This window comes from Pelophylax lessonae (genome assembly GCF_965119305.1).
Source record: "Pelophylax lessonae genome assembly, chromosome: 1".
NCBI classification, from domain to species: Eukaryota; Metazoa; Chordata; class Amphibia; order Anura; family Ranidae; genus Pelophylax; species Pelophylax lessonae.
The window spans coordinates 875,703,899-875,723,283 of NC_138768.1; the positions used below are offsets into that span (position 1 = coordinate 875,703,899).

Genomic DNA, 19,385 nt, shown 5'->3' on the forward strand with positions numbered 1-19,385 from the left:
CTCCTGTGGTTAACTGCATGACAGCTTTTACGTTGACCTATAAGGAGGGATATAACTTATTTTCCCTCTTCCCTGATGCACAAGTTGGATGTACATTTGTGCTTGAACAATTCCTGTGAATCCAGTGTACATGAAACCAGGGCCGCTGATAAGGCAGTACAACTGGTCCTGTTCTACTTGGCCCAGGTCCCACCAACTAAACAGGGGGGCCTGGGCAGCTTTATTGTTCATTCTTGCCTAAATTAACAAATGTATTTTACTAGACCACCCCCTTACTCCCACTTGCTTACCGGGGCTTAAATTACATTTCCCTTGGCCCCATCAGGTTAGCAGGGGGGCCCAGAAAGTGGGAGAAGAGGAGGGACTTTTTTTCAATTTTTGAGGTGTAGGCACCTGGGTGGGGGGTAGGTGGGGTGTAGGTGGGGTTGGAGGGGGCTTGTCAGGAGGGCTGTATGGGGCCCCATGGTTTCTAACAGCGGCCCTGCTTGCAACCATTGTCAATTCTGGTAAGATGCCCTTGAACAATCTTTATGTATTTTTATGTTCATATTTATGATATCTCACCTCGACCACTGCAACTCCCTTCTCATTTGCTTACCTTTAAATAGGCTATCCCCCTTTAGTCCATCATGAATGCTGCTGCCAGACTCATCCACCTTACAAACTGCTCAGCGTCTGCTACCCCTCTCTGTCAATCCCTCAATTGGATCCCACAGACCCAGCAAATTAAATTCAAAATACTACCAACTTACAAAGCTATCCACAACTCAGCCCCCACTTACATCATTAACCTAGTCTCAAAATACCAACCAAATCATCCTCTCCGTTCCTCCCAAGACTTCCTGCTCTCTAGCTCCCTCGTCACCTCCTCCCATACTCACCTTCAGGACTTCACCCGAGCCTCTCCCATCCTTTGGAATTCCCTACCCCAATCTATCAGATTATCTCCAACTCTGTCCACTTTTAGGAAATCCCTGAAAACCTTTCTCTTCAGAGAAGGCTATTCTGCGCCCAGCAACCAACTGCTCTTTTATTTTCTTCATCATCCCCCCACAGTTATTACCTTTTGCATCACTTGACCCTCCCTCTTAGATGAGGGGTACTGACAGGGATGATGGTATAGCGCAGGGTGTCCCAGGTCCTTGCAGCACATCTGCCAGTTGCACACCACCAGCTGTAGACTATAACAGGCAAATGTCTCTGCCCCATCTGCTGCAGCTGCAGCCAAAAAAATACAATCACTGCCACCAAAATGCCCAGCATCTAAATTCAAGCTTGTCAAAGCTGCTGGCTTTACAACTACTGCCTTTCCATCTGATGGATTCAGCACCTTCTGTGAGTTTGCAGAATGTGCTGTAACACAATGGCAGATTCCCAAGCGCAAATTTATTTTCACGTAAGGCCATTTCAGCTCTGTACCATCACATGGACGGCAATATTGTGGCATCGTTGGGCAAAGCAGTCAGCTGTAAGGTCCACGCTACTGCTGACACGTGGTCCAGCAGGCATGGTTAAGGATGACATATTTAGTTCACAGCACACTGGGTAGCTCTGCTTGCAATTCAGAAGGATGCAGGACAGGGCTCAGTGCTGCAGATTGTTGTGCCGCCACGTCTCCATACAGCTAGTGGTGATTATGCAAGATTTGTCAGCTCCACCCCCTCCTCCTCCTCCATGCCTTTCTCTGCTGAATTGTCCTATGAACCACAAGTGCCCCCTAAGCGTTCAAGGGGCTATTCAATGAGTCAGGCTACAAGATGCCATGCAGTGCTTCAGCTGGCCTATGTAGGGGACAGGAGCCACACCGGAGCAGAGATTCTTGCAGCTCTGCGGGGGTAGGCCCAGAGGTGGTTCACACCACGCCAGCTGGAGCCAGGAACGGTGGTGTGCGATAATGGCACTAACCTCCTGTCTGCCCTTAGGCAGAGAAATTTGACACGTGTGCCATGCCTGGCATATGTCCTCAATTTGGTGGTGCAGCATTTCTTAAATCGGTGCCCAGGGCTGGAAGATCTGCTAAAGCAGGCCAGAAGAGTCTGTAGCCATTTCAGGCGGTCATACACAGCCAGTGCTCGGTTGGTTGAAATTTAGCAGGAATTCCACGTGCCCATAAACCACCTGATTTGTGACATGCCCACCAGGTGAAATTTAACTGTGGCAATGCTGCAGCAGCTGCACATGCAGCAGAAGGCCGTCAATTAGTACCTATGTCAATATGGCACAAGGACAGGCTTAGGGTGGCACAGCTTTTTTTTTCCCCACAGCAATGGCTGCTAATAAAGGATGCATGCACTGTACTGTCACCATTTGAGGAGACCACAAGGATGGTGAGCCGTGACAATGTATGCATCGGTGACACAATCCCTGTTGTGTTCCTGCTGGAGCAGACTCTGCGTGGCAATATGGATAGGGCACTCGAGGCCGAGCAGCATGAGGAAGAGGAGGACTTCTTTTCCTCTCAAGGACTGCTTTATGCAGACACCATTCTTGCCACACCACAGAACACACGAGAGGAGAGGGAGGAGGAGGATTCTGGCAGTTTTGGAGGCATTGATATGGATGGCACTTTATTTAAAGGAATTTTTCATTTTTATTGTTTCATTTTAAGCATCAGTAAATCACTGTTCCTTTAAAAAATTTGTTTTTCTACAAACTTTTTTTCATTGATACATGTCCCCCAGGGCAGTACCTGGACTCCTATAACCATTGAATGCCCAATTACTTATATTATACTGTATACTAATATACTATACTATATTATTTATACGTATATAAGCCTTCAAAACAGGTTCGTTATTCGGTTTCCGAACTTTCGCAATGTTCAACAGGTCTGGTGCAAACCGAAATAGGGGTGTTGGAGAGACCAAGGGGACTTTACTGCAAATCCTTTGATTTTTGGCCAGCTTGAGGGGATTTTGGCAGGGGGTTCGGAACCTCATTTGTAAATAGATGTTGAACTTGGTAACGAACCAGTGACTTGCTGTATTTTAGTCTCTTCCAATCCATCTAATTAATACAACCTCAATTTGCATCAGACTCTTGGCTTACGGTTCTCTAAAATTAATGACATCAGACATATTGAAAACCTCATGGTCTAGCTCAAGCACCAGGAGGAAACATGTAGACTAACTAGGTTTTACTGGATAGACCAGAGAAAATTTTAACATTTAACCATGGGAAGTTTTTCTTCTATTTTACCCCGTGTTAGTATAAGTATAATTTTGTGGGGTTTTTTTTCTGTTTTAACCAAAGTTCATTTTAAAATAGGTAGTTTTATTTATAATTTAATTTATAATGACACTAAAATTATATTTCTAGTACATTTGGAAAATTTGCTAATTATTATTTTTTTCCAATGTTTGCACATTTTTTAATGTGGCACTGAATAACATATAATGAATGAAAATGTTGCAAGTTTATCTATTAGGGGAAAAAAATCAAAAGGAAAAAAGCATAAGAGAAAGAAGAAGTAAATTGTGGCTGAATGCATGAAATCATGGGTTACTAAGGGGTGTACAAGGATTATGATTTTTTTGTTTTTATGTTTAAGGTTGCTTAAACTGATGTTCTATGCAGATCAAAGGTCGCAAATTTGAAATACATATAAAATAAAATATAATTTTATCTAAAGGCAATTATAGATAGAACGGAGAGGAATTAGAACTCCAGTCAGTTGTTATTTCTGTCTATGCCCTCGTTATGGGGATTTACCTACTCTACTAGTCCTGTTTACAGTTATTATCAAAAGTGAAAGTTAAAGAAGATCCCCAATTTTGGGTTTAAACCAGAACAGTAGTAGAGGGAACATTTTCTAATGGGGACCCTAGTTTTGGTGACCTTGGTGACATACTGGGATTCCCTTAACTACTTGCCACTTGCGGTCAGCCCCTCACAGGCAAAGTGACGTATATATATGTCACTAGCCTGTGAGGCTCTGGGGAGCGAGCGCGCGCCGCCGGAGGCGCGCTCCCGCGCGGTCACGGACCCCCCCCCCCCCCCGTGCGTGTGACCGGCGGACCCGATGTCCACCGGTCACTCTGCGATCGTCGGGGGAGAGGGAGAAAGTCAGGTGGCTAGTGTAAACAAGCCGCCTGTCATTCTCCCCTGTGTAGAAACACTGATCATACGGTTCTACTATGTAGGACCGTTGATCTCTGTTCTTACACATCAAGCCACAGCCAATCACAGTTAGAATCACTCCCCTAGGGACACACACCACCCCTCCCTCTCAAATAAAGTTAACCCCTTCACTGCCAGTGTAATTTTACAGTAACAGTGCATATATATAGCTCTGATTACTGTAGAAATGTCACTGGTAACCCCAAAAGTGTCAAAAATGTCAGTCAAGGGTCCGATCTGTCCGCTGCAATGTCGCAGTACCGCAAAAAAAATCGCAGATCGCCGCCATTACGCGTTAAAAAAAAAACAACAAAAATGACAAAAATCTTTCCCTTTGTTAGTAAACGCGATAACTTTTGCGCAAACCAATCAAAATATGCTTTTTGCGATTTTTTTTTTACCAAACATATGTAGCATAAAACAAATTGGCCGAAAATGTTAAAAAATTTTGATTTTTACATTTTTTTGGGGGGAATTTCATATAAAACAAAATGTGAAAAATATTGTTATTTTTGCAAAACGTACGCTATTTTTTTGTTTATAGCGTATGATCAAAAAATCGCACAGGTGATCAAATACCACCAAAAGAAAGCTCTGTTTGCGGGAAAAAAAGGACGTCAAATTGGTTTAGGTACAGCGTCGCACGACTGCGCAATTGTCCGTTAAAAGTCACGCAGTGCCGAATCGCAAAATGCCCCCTGGTCAGGAAGGGGGTAAAATCTTCCGGGGCTTAAGTGGTTAACTTGGAAGGATTTCCCCTCCCTTACTGTTTTGGCTATGTGAAAGGAAGTGAAGGGAACTCCTCATTGGGACACAGATGGAAAAAAAACTGAGAAAGTTTATAACTCTCCCTTACTTTATACAAATGGAAATAAAATCCTTTAGTTACACTTTAATGACACTTTTAGAATATCAGCAAGTATCATTTTACACTGGTTCAGTTACATTTTGACAGCTGTTTCTGCTATTTGATACATAGCAAGTACAGGCTGCCATTTTTGCCAGCCTGAAAATGCCAGCATTTGCGACAGGGAAGCAGCGACCGGAGGAAAATACCTGGGTGTAGGAGATATGCCCTACAAAAAAAAAAAAAAACATTTTTAACAGAGTTTCTACAGAGTACGGTATATCCTACCCCAAGGTTCTCAATGGTTATAGAAGGTGGACACAGTATTATAGAGTTTAACTATATTTATGCAGGCTGCACTAAAAAGTTGTGAATTGTAATTTGTGTATTGTATTGTATATTGTAATATTGTAATAAAAGTTGTGAAGTTGTAATTCTTGCCAGTTTTTATACTCAAGATGATGTATATGTCTTTTTATGCAGGAGGTCGGGAGCTACTATAAAGTATTCAACATCACCCAGTTGTCCACCAAGCCAAAGCTCTGCTCTTTCATCTTGATACACTCTCATACTTACTTTTAATTGTTATATTCTGGTGATTAAGTGTTTCGACATTTTGCATACCTCTTCCCTCCCCAAAATTCCCCTTACCACCCCCCCCCCCCCCCCCCCGTCTACGGTATCTCACACCCTGAAGTTCAAGAAAAGTTGTTTTACTTTCTTCTATGTTCCAGCAGAAGAGTGTTGCTTCGTAAATCGTTCTATGTGATTTCTATGCATCTTATTACTGTTTCTTGTTATGCATTGTATGCCTCAATCCTAGATAAAAATCTTTTGTGGAAAAAAAAAAAAGCTGTGAATATCTTCTGCTCCTCTTTTCTTTGTCTATGTTGTATGGCAGTGTATTAGAAGCTATGTTCCGCAACTGTTAGTAAGTGTGGCTAGTAAAATGAGTGACTCCCCAGAATTCCAAAAAGGATAAATTATTGGTGCCCATTTAGCTGGAGCATCTGAATCAGTAACAGCCAAATAGATTGACGCTTCAAAAGCAACAGTTTCTACTAAGTATGGCAAGGCTGCAAAAGTAACAGTTTCTACCAAGTATAACATGACTGCAAAAGCAACAGTCTCTACCAACCATGGCAAGACTACAAAAGCAACAGTCTCTACCAACCATGGCAAGACTACAAAAGCAACAGTCTCTACCAACCATGGCAAGACTACAAAAGCAACAGTCTCTACCAACCTTGGCAAGACTACAAAAGCAACAGTCTCTACCAAGAATGGCAAGACTCTAAGAGCAGCAGTGTCCACCAAGCATGGCAAGACTCCAAGAGCACCAGTCTCTATGAAGCTTGACATGACTACAAAATCAGCAGTCAACAAGCATGGCAAGACTACAAAATCAGCAGTCAACAAGCATGGCAAGACTACAAAATCAGCAGTCAACAAGCATGGCAAGACGACAAAACAACAGTCTCTAACAAGCATGGAAAGACTACAAAACAACAGTCTCTAACAAGCATGGAAAGACTACAAAACAACAGTCTCTACAAAGGATGGAAAGACTACAAAACAACAGTCTCCACCAAGCATGCAAGACTCCAAGAGCAACAGCCTCTACCATGACATGAGTACAAAAGCAGAAAGTAGTCAGGTGCCCTGGGAGCCTCACATCTATCAAGAAAAGACCCGCTGTGTGGTGAATGGCAGTCTCAGCCTGAAATCATAGTTAGATATTAACATAGTTAGTCTGGTTGAAAAGACACAAGTCCATCCAGTTGAACCAATACCATGACCCCGCCAGGTCACACCCCCAATGCATTTCACTCCACCCCCTGGCTTACTCATGGGGATAGAGTCTCAAGAATGGAAGGGGACGGATAAATGCATCATCAACTGCCACTCAGTGAAGAGATAAGTATCAGGTGTGTAAAGTGTGTGAGGGGCTGTCATAGAGGTTATACATGTGTGATGAAATGCACACATGTATAAGAAAGTCTTAGATGGCCAGGCCCCTGCAGAGTCTGTATAAAACATACAGAATATACAAAATGTGTGACAATAAGCTGAAAATGCAAGTCCCTCCCATTTCTTATCTCGTCACTGAGCGGTGGCTGATGATACATTTAACTGTCCCCTTCCATATAGAGACTCTATTCCCATGAGTAAGATCCAGGGGGGATGGGGCAGAGCAAAGCATGCTGGGGGCATTGCCTGGTGGGGGTCCAGGCTGAGACTGCCATTCACTACTACACAGGGGGTCTTGTCTTGATGTGCTACCTGGACATCTGGTTACTTTCTCCTATTGTTTGGAGCATAGACAATCTCCCTTCCCCGCAGTGGGCACCGGATCATATATTCCTGTGCAGCCTGAGCAGCTCACATCAGTATCCTTGGTTCGCAATGACTACAAAGGCAACAGTCACCACAAACAATGGTAAGACTCCAAGGCCAACAGTGTCCACCTAGCATGGCAATACCCAAAGAGAAACCATCTCTATCAAGCCAAGAATGGCAAGACTCCAAGAACAACAGTGTCCACTAAGCTTGGAAAGACTCTTAGAGCACCAGTCTCCACCAAGCATGGCAAGACTCCAAGAGCACCAGTCTCCAACAAGCATGGCAAGACACCAAGAGCACCAGTCTCCACCAAGCATGTCAAGACTCCAAGAGCACCATTCTCCACCAAGCATGTCAAGACTCCAAGAGCACCATTCTCCACCAAGCATGGCAAGACTCCAAGAGCACCAGTCTCCACCAAGCATGGTAAGACACCAAGAGCACCAGTCTCCAACAAGCATGGCAAGACTCCAAGAGAACCAGTGTCCACCAAGCATGGCAAGACTCCAAGAGCACCAGTCCCCACCAAGCATGGTAAGACACCAAGAGCACTAATCTCCAACAAGCATTGCAAGACTCCAAGAGAACCAGTCTCCACCAAGCATGGCAAGACTCCAAGAGCACCAGTCTCCACCAAGCATGGTAAGACACCAAGAGCACCAGTCTCCACCAAGCATGGCAAGACTCCAAGAGCACCATTCTCCACCAAGCATGGCAAGACTTCATTGAGGAAGAAGAAGAGTGGCCAGAAATTAAATGATTAATGTTGAACACTTTTAAGGATTGTGGCCCAACAACACAAAACTGAAGAATCAAAAGTAATAATGGAACTCAATATTCACCTTGAAGACCCATAAAACCAGTCTGGAGGGAACTTCACAAAGCCAACAGTCATGGAAGAGCTAAAGCAAAACAAAAAAGGAACATCAAATATATGGCTGTTATGGTTACCAATACTTTAGCTAAACAGGCACCAAGGATTCTTTCTGGAAGTCAGACAAGGGAACACAACATGCAAATCACCATAAAACCTAGTGAGCATATACAAATAAATGTGAATAACAACATATAATACTGGTGTTCACAGCATTGTTGTACACCAGCTTGTAATTTTTCTTATCTTGAATGTCCTTTAACCGCACAATATTCTTTCATGTCATTCACTGATGTCTTTAAAGCATTCTGAATGTCCTGATTCCTTAAAGTATAAATGATGGGGTTTAAAACGGGAAGCACAAAAAAGTATATAAAGGTAAGTCCATTATAAACATTGTTACTCAATGTATCAGACAGTGTCAGTGCATATGTAGCAAATGGTATTCCGAAATATAAAGTGACCACCAGGAGATGGGAGCTGCAGGTGGAGAAGGCTTTCTGTCTCCCGGCTGATGACTTCATCCTGAGGATAGAGATTATGATCAGTATGTAGGACAAGACAATAAACCCAAAAGGTAGATTAAGCAGATAAGTTATCACCCAGGCATATATGTAAAAGGGTCTTGGGTTTGATATAACACACACCGGAATAGAGAATGCGGTGCATTCACAAAAAAAATAATAGATGATGACAGGGGCACAAAATTTTAGACACATAAAGAAATAAAAGAAAACGGATACAACCGCAGCTGAAAACAACCAAAAGCCGATGACAAGGTACAGGCACAGGCTATTGTGCATGAGAGCAGCATATCTCAATGGTTGGCAAATTGCCAAATATCGGTCGTAGGACATCAAAGTCAGCAGAAAAGTTTCAAAGACTAAAACAGCGATCACTACATTTATCTGGACGATACAGTCAACGTATGGAACAATGGTTCTTCCCCATAGGATGTTCTGCAGCACCGACGGTTCAACGCTTGTGGAACCAACAAACTCGCATAGGAATAAATTGCTGATCAGAAAGTACATGGGGGTGTGGAGACGAGGGCTCTTCCATATTAGAGAGATGATCAGAAAGTTCTCGATGCAGGTAACGGTGTAGATAATCAATAAGAGAAGGAAAAGTGGAATTCTGTATTCATTATACCCATCAAACCCAACGACCAGGACATTTACAACAATTGTTTCATTCCTTTGACGTGACACCTGTGAAAAACTGATGGTTAATATTTTAGCACCCAACTGAACATGTAAATATAAAGTGTATCAGAACACAAATGTAATATATTGCAGCTTACTAGCCCTTAGATGTTATCGTATGGTGATGGTTTCTTTTTTCACCTGGTGGTCCTGCCAGTAACACACTTCCGGTCTTAGGGTACCAACTCTTACTCACTGTGCTGGATCTATGGAGGAGCAGCATTGACATCCAACAACAGGAAGTGAGTTAGGACTAAAGAACACCTCCTGTGTCCTCTTCTCCATAAATGAGAGGGTGGGGGTGACAAAGTGGCAGGTCATAAGTGAAAATAGCAGCAAGGAATGATGTTGTCCACGGGAAGGGGCAGCTTGCAAAGCAATGGAGATAGCAGCTATCCTATTCCAATGGACAGCATTGCCCCATAGGCAGAGGCCACTGCTATTCCCAGAGTCAATCCAAAAAGCTCTGCACTCTGGGACTATGTTTTTAGCACCCAGTAGGGTCTGCTGTTGTAACACTACCAGACATATGGGCACCATATGCATAGGGAGACGCATGGATCTGCACCATAAAGATCGGTAGGAGATACAATTCCGGTCTGGGAGCAAAAATGGCCACACTCCTCGTTCATCACTTTACTTACTATATAAATACACTGCTCAAAAAAAAAAATGAAAGGAACACTTTGAAAACACATCAGATCTCAATGGGGAAAAAAATATCATGCTGTATATCTATACTGATATGGACTGGGTAATGTGTTAGGAACAAAAGGATGCCACATCCTTTGATGGAAATGAAAACAATCAACCTACAGAGGGCTGAATTCAAAGACACCATGAAAATCAAAGTGAAAAAATAATGCAGCAGGCTAGTCCATTTGGCTGAAATTGTCATTGCAGCAACTCAAAATGGTACTTAATAGTTCTATGGCCCCCCCATGCTTGTATGCATGCTTGACAACGTCTGGACATGCTCCTAATGAGACGACGGATGGTGTCCTGGGGCAGGGCTGGACTGGTCTACCGGGATACCGGGAAATTTTCTGGTAGGCCGGCAAGTCCGTCTGTTCTGGGGCCGCTTTGAGGGCAGCGGCGCCCGAAAAGAAATGTCCCCCGGTCCGCCTGACACGGCAACTGCGCATGGGCCGTTCTGAAGATTGCCGGGCTCGGGAAAGCCCGTACAAGCTTCGGCATATTCGGCTATACAGCGCATGCCCAGTTCCTGTGACGTAATGGTACTGGGCGGCGCCATTTTTAAATGTATTTTCAGTCCTCTCTGTGATGGTGCGCGCCGGCTGGCCGAGCAGTAGGACTGTACCTCTCCAGCCTCTGGTCAGTGATCACCTGTACATTCTGTCCTCTACCATCCATTGCACAGCCTCTGACCCCCGGTCATGTTTTGCTCTCCTCTCCCATAAAAATGCACACCCTCTGACCACCTGTCCTGTTGCTCTCCTGTACCATGCCCGCACAGTGCCTGACATCTGTACCATGCCCGCACAGCGCCTGACATCTGTACCATGTCAGCACAGCGCCTGACATCTCCTGTACCATGTCCGCACAGCCTATGACATCTCCTGTACCATGTCCGCACAGCCTCTGACATCTCCTGTACCATGTCCACACAGCCTCTGACATCTCCTGTACCATGTCCGCACAGCCTATGACATCTCCTGTACCATGTCCGCACAGCCTATGACATCTCCTGTACCATGTCCGCACAGCCTGTGAGTGACATCTCCTGTACCATGTCCGCACAGCCTCTGACATCTCTTGTACCGTGTCCGCACAGCCTCTGACATCTCCTGTACCATGTCCGCACATCCTCTGACATCTCCTGTACCATCCAATACACAGCCTCTGATCACCTGTCCTGTTTTGCTCTCCTGTGCCATCCAATATGCAGCCTCTGACCACCTGTCCTGTTTCTGTCTTCTACCATCCATTGCACAGCCTCTGACCACCTGTCCTGTTTTGCTATCCTGTAGCATATATTGCCAGAACATATCTGTCTTATCTATATATATAATACACTCTTCAAATGTGCTTTAAAATGCATGGTTTTCCCTTTTTTGAACAGGAAAATAATGATGTTATGCTGTTTGGCTAGTATAATAATGCTATGGGGTTGGTATGAAATTATTTCCAGGGCTGAATTTTATTCCCAGTCCGGCCCTGTCCTGGGGTATTTCTTTCCAGATCTAGACCAGGGCATCACTGAGCTCCTGAACAGACTGAGGTGCAACCTGGTCGCCTGGGATGGACCAAAACATAATGTCCTAGAGGTGTTCTATTGGATTTAGGTCAGTCGAGCATGGAGGCCATTCAATGGTATAAATTCCTTCATCCTCCAGGAACTGGCTGCATACTCTCACCACATGAGGCCGGGCATTGTCATACACTAGGAGGAACCAGATGGCCATGTGGGCACCTCTCTCCAGGGATAGGCCAGGGCTGAATAAATATTCAGCTGTTGATTAGACTCTTCCTGTCAACTAACTTCCAGAACATTTCTAGACCAACCAGGGGGGAAGCAGTCAATCCTGCAGCCACTGAAACATAGAACAGGCCAGAGCAATCAACATAACCACAGTGATTACTGTGAGCCTACATTACATTTACATAATCCTAGCACTTATTCACCTAATCCAAGCACTTATTCACCTCATCCTAGCACCTATTCACCTAATCCTAGCACCTATTCACCTAATCCTAGCACCTATCAAGTAGGGTGCTATGGGGACAAAGTGATAGAGAAAGAAAGCCTCACTATTAATGCCAGGCTGCTACTGTCAGAGGATGGGTGCACAGCATACTGTGACAACGTCTATTCTTTATACAGGGGATTAAAACACAACACATTATTTACAAATGAGTCCATATGAGGTATGACATGGAAACATTTGGCGATGGCATGTTATTGCATTTTCTGTAGGCTGTCTAGGAGCAAACTTTTAATCTTTGTATATGTAGTGCCTCAGTGGGCTACTAGTGTTTAAATGTAGTTTTTGGCCTACCTTTAGTCAGGTAGAGCAATAATGGTTTGGTTAAATCTGTTCTGGGTACTGTTGGTGCGGGCTTAGCTGTTTCCCCCTGTATCCCAGGCTGGCTGTCTCAGCGGTCACATGGTCCAAAATTTCCCGATCGCAACTAGCAACTGGGAGCTTTGCTTTAGGGGATGGTAGAGCTGGGAGCTCACAATGCGTGCACTTTCAGTACAGGTGTATACACGAAATTTCACGCAAGGACCAGATGCCAAGAGGCTGCATATTTGCATATGGCAGGCGCCAAGGGGTTAATGCCTCTTTAGCTGATCCCTGGTCAGTATGGTGAGGGACCAGCAGGGGGCTGAAAGAGGTATAAATAGGCTAGGACCATAAACAGAGGCCTCTTGTTCCTGGGGGAGTAAGACACAGCTTGAGGGCTATGGTATCCTGGGAGTGCACCTACAGCTAAAATAATTCTTTCTGGGGTCCCAGCTTCTGACTTGGCTGGGGGAACCCTGTCCTAACCTTCTGAAGATTGCAGAGAGCTTATCTAAGGATCCAGACATAGGCAATTCAAGTACAGAAACTGAATGATTGTCGGGATTCTAACCCGTGACCAGCCACATCCCAGGCGGTAGCCCTGTTTACTAGGCTACCGTCCTCTCTGGACATTCCTCCCTGAAGCTATTATTCAACTTTAGTCTTGCCAAGCCTTGCTCATCACCCTTGATTCCCCACACCTGGTACTTCCCTATATAAGTCCAGCCCCTTGCACTCCAGCTTGCTGATTATTGAGCTCCTGAGCCTTGATCAAGCTTCTCCTCACCTGCTGCTCTTGCCTACTACCACAAATCCACTGTTGACCAGGAATTGACTACCGACTACTCTTCTACTTTGTCCCTACCTACTGAACTGCTACCTGCCGATCTGGATTGTCTGACCACGCTTACTGCTGCCCGCCCTGACCTTTGGCTCGTCTGACTTCTCTCTGGTTATCCCTTGTCTGCTCTTCCGCCTCCGGACTGAACCTGCACTCTGCCTGGCTGGGTGATCCTGGGGACCACGACCTGGTGTTAGCTTGCAGCGCAGTCTATCCCCACCATCAGGGGCTCTAGTGAAAACCAGCTAGCACTTAGTTTCCGCACCTCAGGTGAACCCGTGTCCTCATCAGAGTACTACCTGGTGTCCATCCGGTATCCAGCACTGCTACCACCATAGCCAACCCGGATTGTCTGACCACGCCTCTGCCAGACTTCCTGCACCTACTATCTGCCTGCGGTCCTTGCCACTGGGCTCCACTCCTACCTCCAGCCAGCTGTCCTCTGACTCAGGTGAGCCTGTAGGATTGTTACAAAGTTACTACAGCCAGCTTCTGACTTGGCTGGGGGAACTCTGGCCTAACCTCCTGAAGATTGAAGGGTGCTCATCTAAGAATCCAGGACACAGGCAATCCAAGTACAGAAACCAAATGATGCTGCATGCAGCTTCAGAATATTTCAGACACAGTGAGTACCACCGTTCTGGAACTAAAGACTTTCTTTGGCCTGTTTTGGAGGAGCTTTTCCTTTGTACATATAGTAGACCTCTGCTGAGGAGTCCTTGTCTAGTACCAGTTTACCTTCACCTTATAGGGGGTGCCTTCACCCTGAAGGAATAGTTCCGTTTTAGTGCCCTCTACTACAAGTTGTGAACATTTATTGGAATATCCCAATACTCACACTCACCCTAACCCAGTTCTCTTTTAAAAGAAAAACTACAAAAAAAAAAAACAACATGCACAGCTTGTTTTCTGACTGGAGTGATTGGGAAATACTGTGTGCCTCGCTGCTGTGTGCCCATCAGGAAATGGAACCTGGGACCAAACAGCCAGACCAGTCTCGGGTCTGCACTGCATGTACAACTAGTAAAAGTACATCAAGTATTTGTCTGATCGTTCAATGAATCACTAGAAAAAATCTCTAGTGATTATGCATGTACATGAAAAATAATGTATAGCACAATGTAAAAAATGCTATCTGTTACACTGGCAGCAGTCAGTAGATGTCAGTGGAAAAGGGCACTGGTGGCACAGTAAAGAAGAATTCTGTGTGTGATGTTACATTGGCAGCAGTCAGTGAAGAAGTCAGTCTGTACAGTGGCAGATAGTGGAGAAAATGTTGTCTGTACTTTTACATTGCTGGTGGTCAGTAGAGAAATATGCTGTGTGTGTTGTTACATTGGCAGAGCAGTGAACAGGTACAGTGGAGGTCAATGGAGAAGAATGCTGTGTGTGCCGTTACATTGGCAGTCAGAGTCAGTCTAGAGCTGGGTTGCTATTACTGACAGCAGAGTGGAGAGCACAATAAATAGACACTATAAAAAGCACCTACATGACATCATATTTTACAATATCCATAAGATATACTGTATATACTGTATATATTTACACCAGTACTGGTATTGGTATTTCCCCCATTACATAGAGCAGTTTTGATCTTCCAGAAGCTGTGTGTAAAAGCCATCCTTCATACAGTGACATTAGCAGAGTACTTACTGTGTTCTTGGCACTGTTCACCTCACTATTTATCCTGGGAATATAAAGATTTCTATTATAATAATCATCTTCCTGAGTATGTTGGAGTCCTCCATGTATGCCCATACTCCGGAGAGGTTCAGCTGAGCGTCACATCCGATGACTTCTCACATCACCTTTTATATACTTTTCTGATCAATTACTTTGGTGGAGATCAATCCCAATGGGGGCCAATCATTTCCCAAAGGTAATCATTGTTTAATTTTTCAGTATCAAAAAATAAACTAATCTTAGCATACCGAAATAAACATTTGATTTCATCATCCTAAGCAAGAAAACTATCTAAGAACAAAGAAAGTAAAGGGAAAAAAAGTTGTAATCTCCAATACCTGTGTCTAAATGTTATATTTTAATAATTAATTTAATAATAAATTTAATATTAATAAATATATGATATATATATATATATATATATATATATATATATATATATATATATATATATATATATATATATACATATATAAATACACTAAATTAAAAAAATTAAAGGAACACTTTTTAATCAGAGTATAGCAGCAAGTCAATTCAACTCTATTCACCTGGTCAGATAAGTAGCAGAGGGGTTTGGTAATAATTTTCAGCTGCTTTGGTGTTAATTAAATTAGATGGGCAACAATGAGATGACCCCCAAAACAGGAATGGTTTTACAGGTGGAGGCCACTAACTTTTTTTTTCCCTATTCATCTTTTCTGCCTTTTTTTCACTAGTTTTGCATTTGGCTAGGATCAGTGTCACTACTGGTAGCATGAGGCGATTCCTGGACCCTATAGAGGTTGCAAAGGCAGTCCAACTGCTCTAGGATGGCACATCAATACGTGCCATTGCCAGAAGGTTTGCTGTGTCTCCTAGCACAGTCCCAAGAGCATGGTGGAGATTCCAGGAGACAAGCAGTTACTATAGGAGAGCTGGGCAGGGCTGTAGAAGGTCTTTAACCCTTCAGCAGGACCTTTATCTGCTCCTTTGTGCAAGGAGGAACAGGATGAGCACTGCCAGAGCCCTACAAAATGACCTCCAGCAGGCCACTGGTGTGAATGTCTCCGACCAAACAATCAGAAATAGATTTCATGAGGGTGGTCTGAGGGCCCGACGTCCTCTAGTAGGCCCTGTGCTCACTGCCCAACACTGTGGAGCTCGATTGGTATTTGCTATTAAAACACTAGATTTGGCAGGTCTGCCACTGGCGCCCTGTGATTTTCACAGATGAGAGCAGGCTCACCCTGAGCACAGGTGACAAACATGAAAGGGTCTTGAGAAGCCATGGAGGTTGTTATGCTGCCTGTAACATAATTTAGCATGACCGGTTTGGTGGTGGGTAAGTGATGGTCATGGGAAGCATATTCATGGAGGGACCCACAGACCTCTACAAGCTAGACAATAGCACCCTGACTGCCATTAGGTATTGGGATGAAATCCTTGGACCCATTGACAGACCCTATGCTGGTGCAGTGGGTCCTAGGTTCCTCCTGGTGTTTGACAATGCCCGACCTCATGTGGCTAGAGTATGCAGCCTGTTCCTGGAGGATGAAGGAATTGATACCATTGACTGGCCCCCATGCTCGCCTGATCTAAATCCAATAGAACACCTCTGGGACATTATGATTCAGTCCATCCGATGCCGTCAGGTTGCACCTCAGTCTGTTCAGGAGCAAAGACGCCCAAAAAATGCCCAAAAAAAACGCCTGCAACAACACACCTGGGCGTTTTTTGTAGCAGGCGTTTTTTTGGGCATTTTTTAGGCATCTTTGGAGGCAGGCATGACATCTGAACTTCTGTATAGGGGTATATATACACACACACTTATATGTATTTATACACATACACACATATAGGTGTGATAGGAGCGAAGTCCTATGCCTGTTTATTATTTTATTAGCACAGGCATAGGGTTCTGCTACTTTCACACCTATATATGTGTATGTGTATATATACATACATGTGTGTGTGTATATATACCCCTACACAGAAGTTCAGATGTCATGCCTGCCTCCAAACACGTCCACAAAAAAGCCCTATAAACGCCTGCAACAAAAAGCCGGGTGTGAAAGTAGCAAAGCCACTATCCTGCTCTATTGCAATTCTAATAGAAACTATCTTTTTTCTATGGCTTTCTATGTCGGTCACCCTGACATGGAAGGGTTTGGTCACCCTGCCATAGCAGTCAGAGTCAGTTAACCCTACACTACACTACAGTCACCCTGACACTTAACACTTTCCCTACAGAGACTAGATTATTAAATCTAACTATAGTGGAAAATAGTACCCTAACTACACTAGATATCCCTTTCCTCACACTAATAATTGCTAGATGACACTTTGAAGCAGGAGTAACAGAACTGCTTCCACTCTCTTCCACGTCCCTGTATTACAATGCAAGAGATTTTGCGGGGCTATGTTATATACTGGGGGGCGTATTCACTACTGATTGGCCTCTGGACCCCGTAGTCACTCCAATCACATTCCTAGCATCCTCCTGCCCCCTCAATTGGCATTTACTGATGGTTCTGGTCCAATCGCGGGCTTTTAAAGCCCAGTTCCTGTCCCATTGCATTTTGGTCGGTTCTGGTTGCCGAATTTCGAACTTTTTCAGCAAAAAGTTCGAAATTCGGCCGAATTTCAAACAGTCAATGTTCGGGTCGAACCGATGGTCGACCCGAACCGTTCGATCATCCCTACTGCTGACACCTTGGATCAGGCTGCCCAGGAAGAAGAGACTGCCCTGGTAGAATGTGCACGAATCTCCTGAGGAGGGGGGAGGCCTTCTAGCGAGTAAGCCATGTGGATTGCCTTCATGACCCACTTTGAGATGACCCTCGGGGAAGGTGGCATGTCCATCCTAGGACCTCTTGGATAAACAAAAAGAGCCTCAGACTTTGCGAAATGGTTTTGTCCTTTCCAAATATGTTTGAAGAATTAACTTCAGATAAAATTTACATAATTCTGATTCCTCAACACCCGGTTCTGAAGGCGGAAAGACTGGGAGGACTGAATGCCAGTTAAAGTGGAATTCTGAGAATACCTTTGGTAAAAAAAATTGGAGAAGGGCGAAACGCTACTCCATCCGGAAAAAAAGGTACAATAAGGCTCATTACAGCAGAATGAGGTGATGTCCGAGACCCGTCTAGCTGAGACCACCGCAGTAAGAAAAACAATCTTCAGGGTAAGATAAAACAATGGACTTGTCATATCTGGAAAGAAGGGTGACTTTAACAGTCCTCTCAGGACCAAAGGTAAGTCCCATTTTGGAAAGAAAGGATGAATTGGAGGATGAATCTTAATCGCTGCCCTAAGAAACCTAATCACCAATGGCTCCTTAGCCCAAGAGATATCCATCAATGCTGTCAAAGCCGAGACTTGGACCTTGGAGTGTTGTAGCTTAGGCCTGCATCCAGCCCTGACTGGAGAAAACTAGGAATATTGGCTACCGAAGGGGACTGGAAGGAAAATCCTTGCTGAGAAGAAAAGGATTCAAATCTTTGCCATACCCGGTAATAGGTAGATTTGGTAGATGGTTTCCTGGCCGACAGAAGGGTTGACATGACCAGCTCCGAGAGGTTGAGATCTTTTAGCCTGTCCTTTCAAAAGCCACGCAGTCAAGGCTAGGCGGGCTGGATCAAGGTGGAATTGACCGTTCTAAAGGAGCAAATCCTGGACTTGGGCAAGTCGCCAGGTGACAAAGGAGGGGAAACCATGGCCTCCTCGGTCAAAATGTAGCGATCATTATTGCCAAGCTCTGCTCTTCCACAATCTTCATTAAGGATCTGAGTATCAAAGCAGTCAGAGGGAAAATGTAAACTTGACGGAAGTTCCACTTCTGGGAGATGGTGTCCTGGCCCAGGGCTTGCGATCAGAAAAAACGGGAGAAGAACTGAGGGACCTGGCAATTGCCTGAGGATGCCATAAGGTCCACCTTGGGTAACCTCCATCGGAAGAATATCTCCTTTTGAGTTCAACATCCACTCTGTGTGATTGGAGAATTTGCGGCTTAACTGGTCTACTAGATAATTCTGAGAACCTGGAATATATGTTGCTGACAGGTCTAACAGGTGCAGTTTGGCCAACTCAAAAATCTCCAATGCGATCTGTAGAAGGCGCAAACTCCTGGTACCTCCCTGCCTCATCACATAGAGACCGCTGTCTTGTTGTCCATCAGAAGTCTGACTCGCTTGCCCTGAATGACTGTGAGAAACATTCTCAAGGTTTCCCTGGCTGCCCTGAACTTGAGGGGGCCAAACTCCTTGCGCCTTCAATCCTTGGCAATGGGCCCCCCGACCCTTGAGACTTGCATCAGAAGTGATGGTTATCCAGCCTTCGGGGTTGATGGACTTGCCTATAGATAGATTGCTTGCTCTGCTCCACCATCGCAGGTTGTTGCAAATTAATAATGGCAAGTGGATCTTTTGATTGAGGAAACCACGATGCCACTGGCTCAGAA

At 44.5% G+C, this 19,385-nt stretch overlaps 1 protein-coding gene across 1 annotated transcript; it reads right to left on the minus strand.

Annotated features, from left to right (window-relative positions):
* Window positions 1-8,425: 8,425 nt before the first annotated feature.
* On the minus strand, window positions 8,426-15,016 carry LOC309565488 (olfactory receptor 10A7-like; the record flags this gene model as incomplete). The annotated part of the gene is made up of 2 exons (XM_082270456.1): window positions 8,426-9,394; window positions 14,918-15,016. 2 exons carry the CDS (start codon window positions 15,014-15,016, stop codon window positions 8,426-8,428), a joined length of 1,068 nt encoding a protein of 355 aa, XP_082126582.1.
* Between the last annotated feature and the right edge of the window lie 4,369 nt (window positions 15,017-19,385).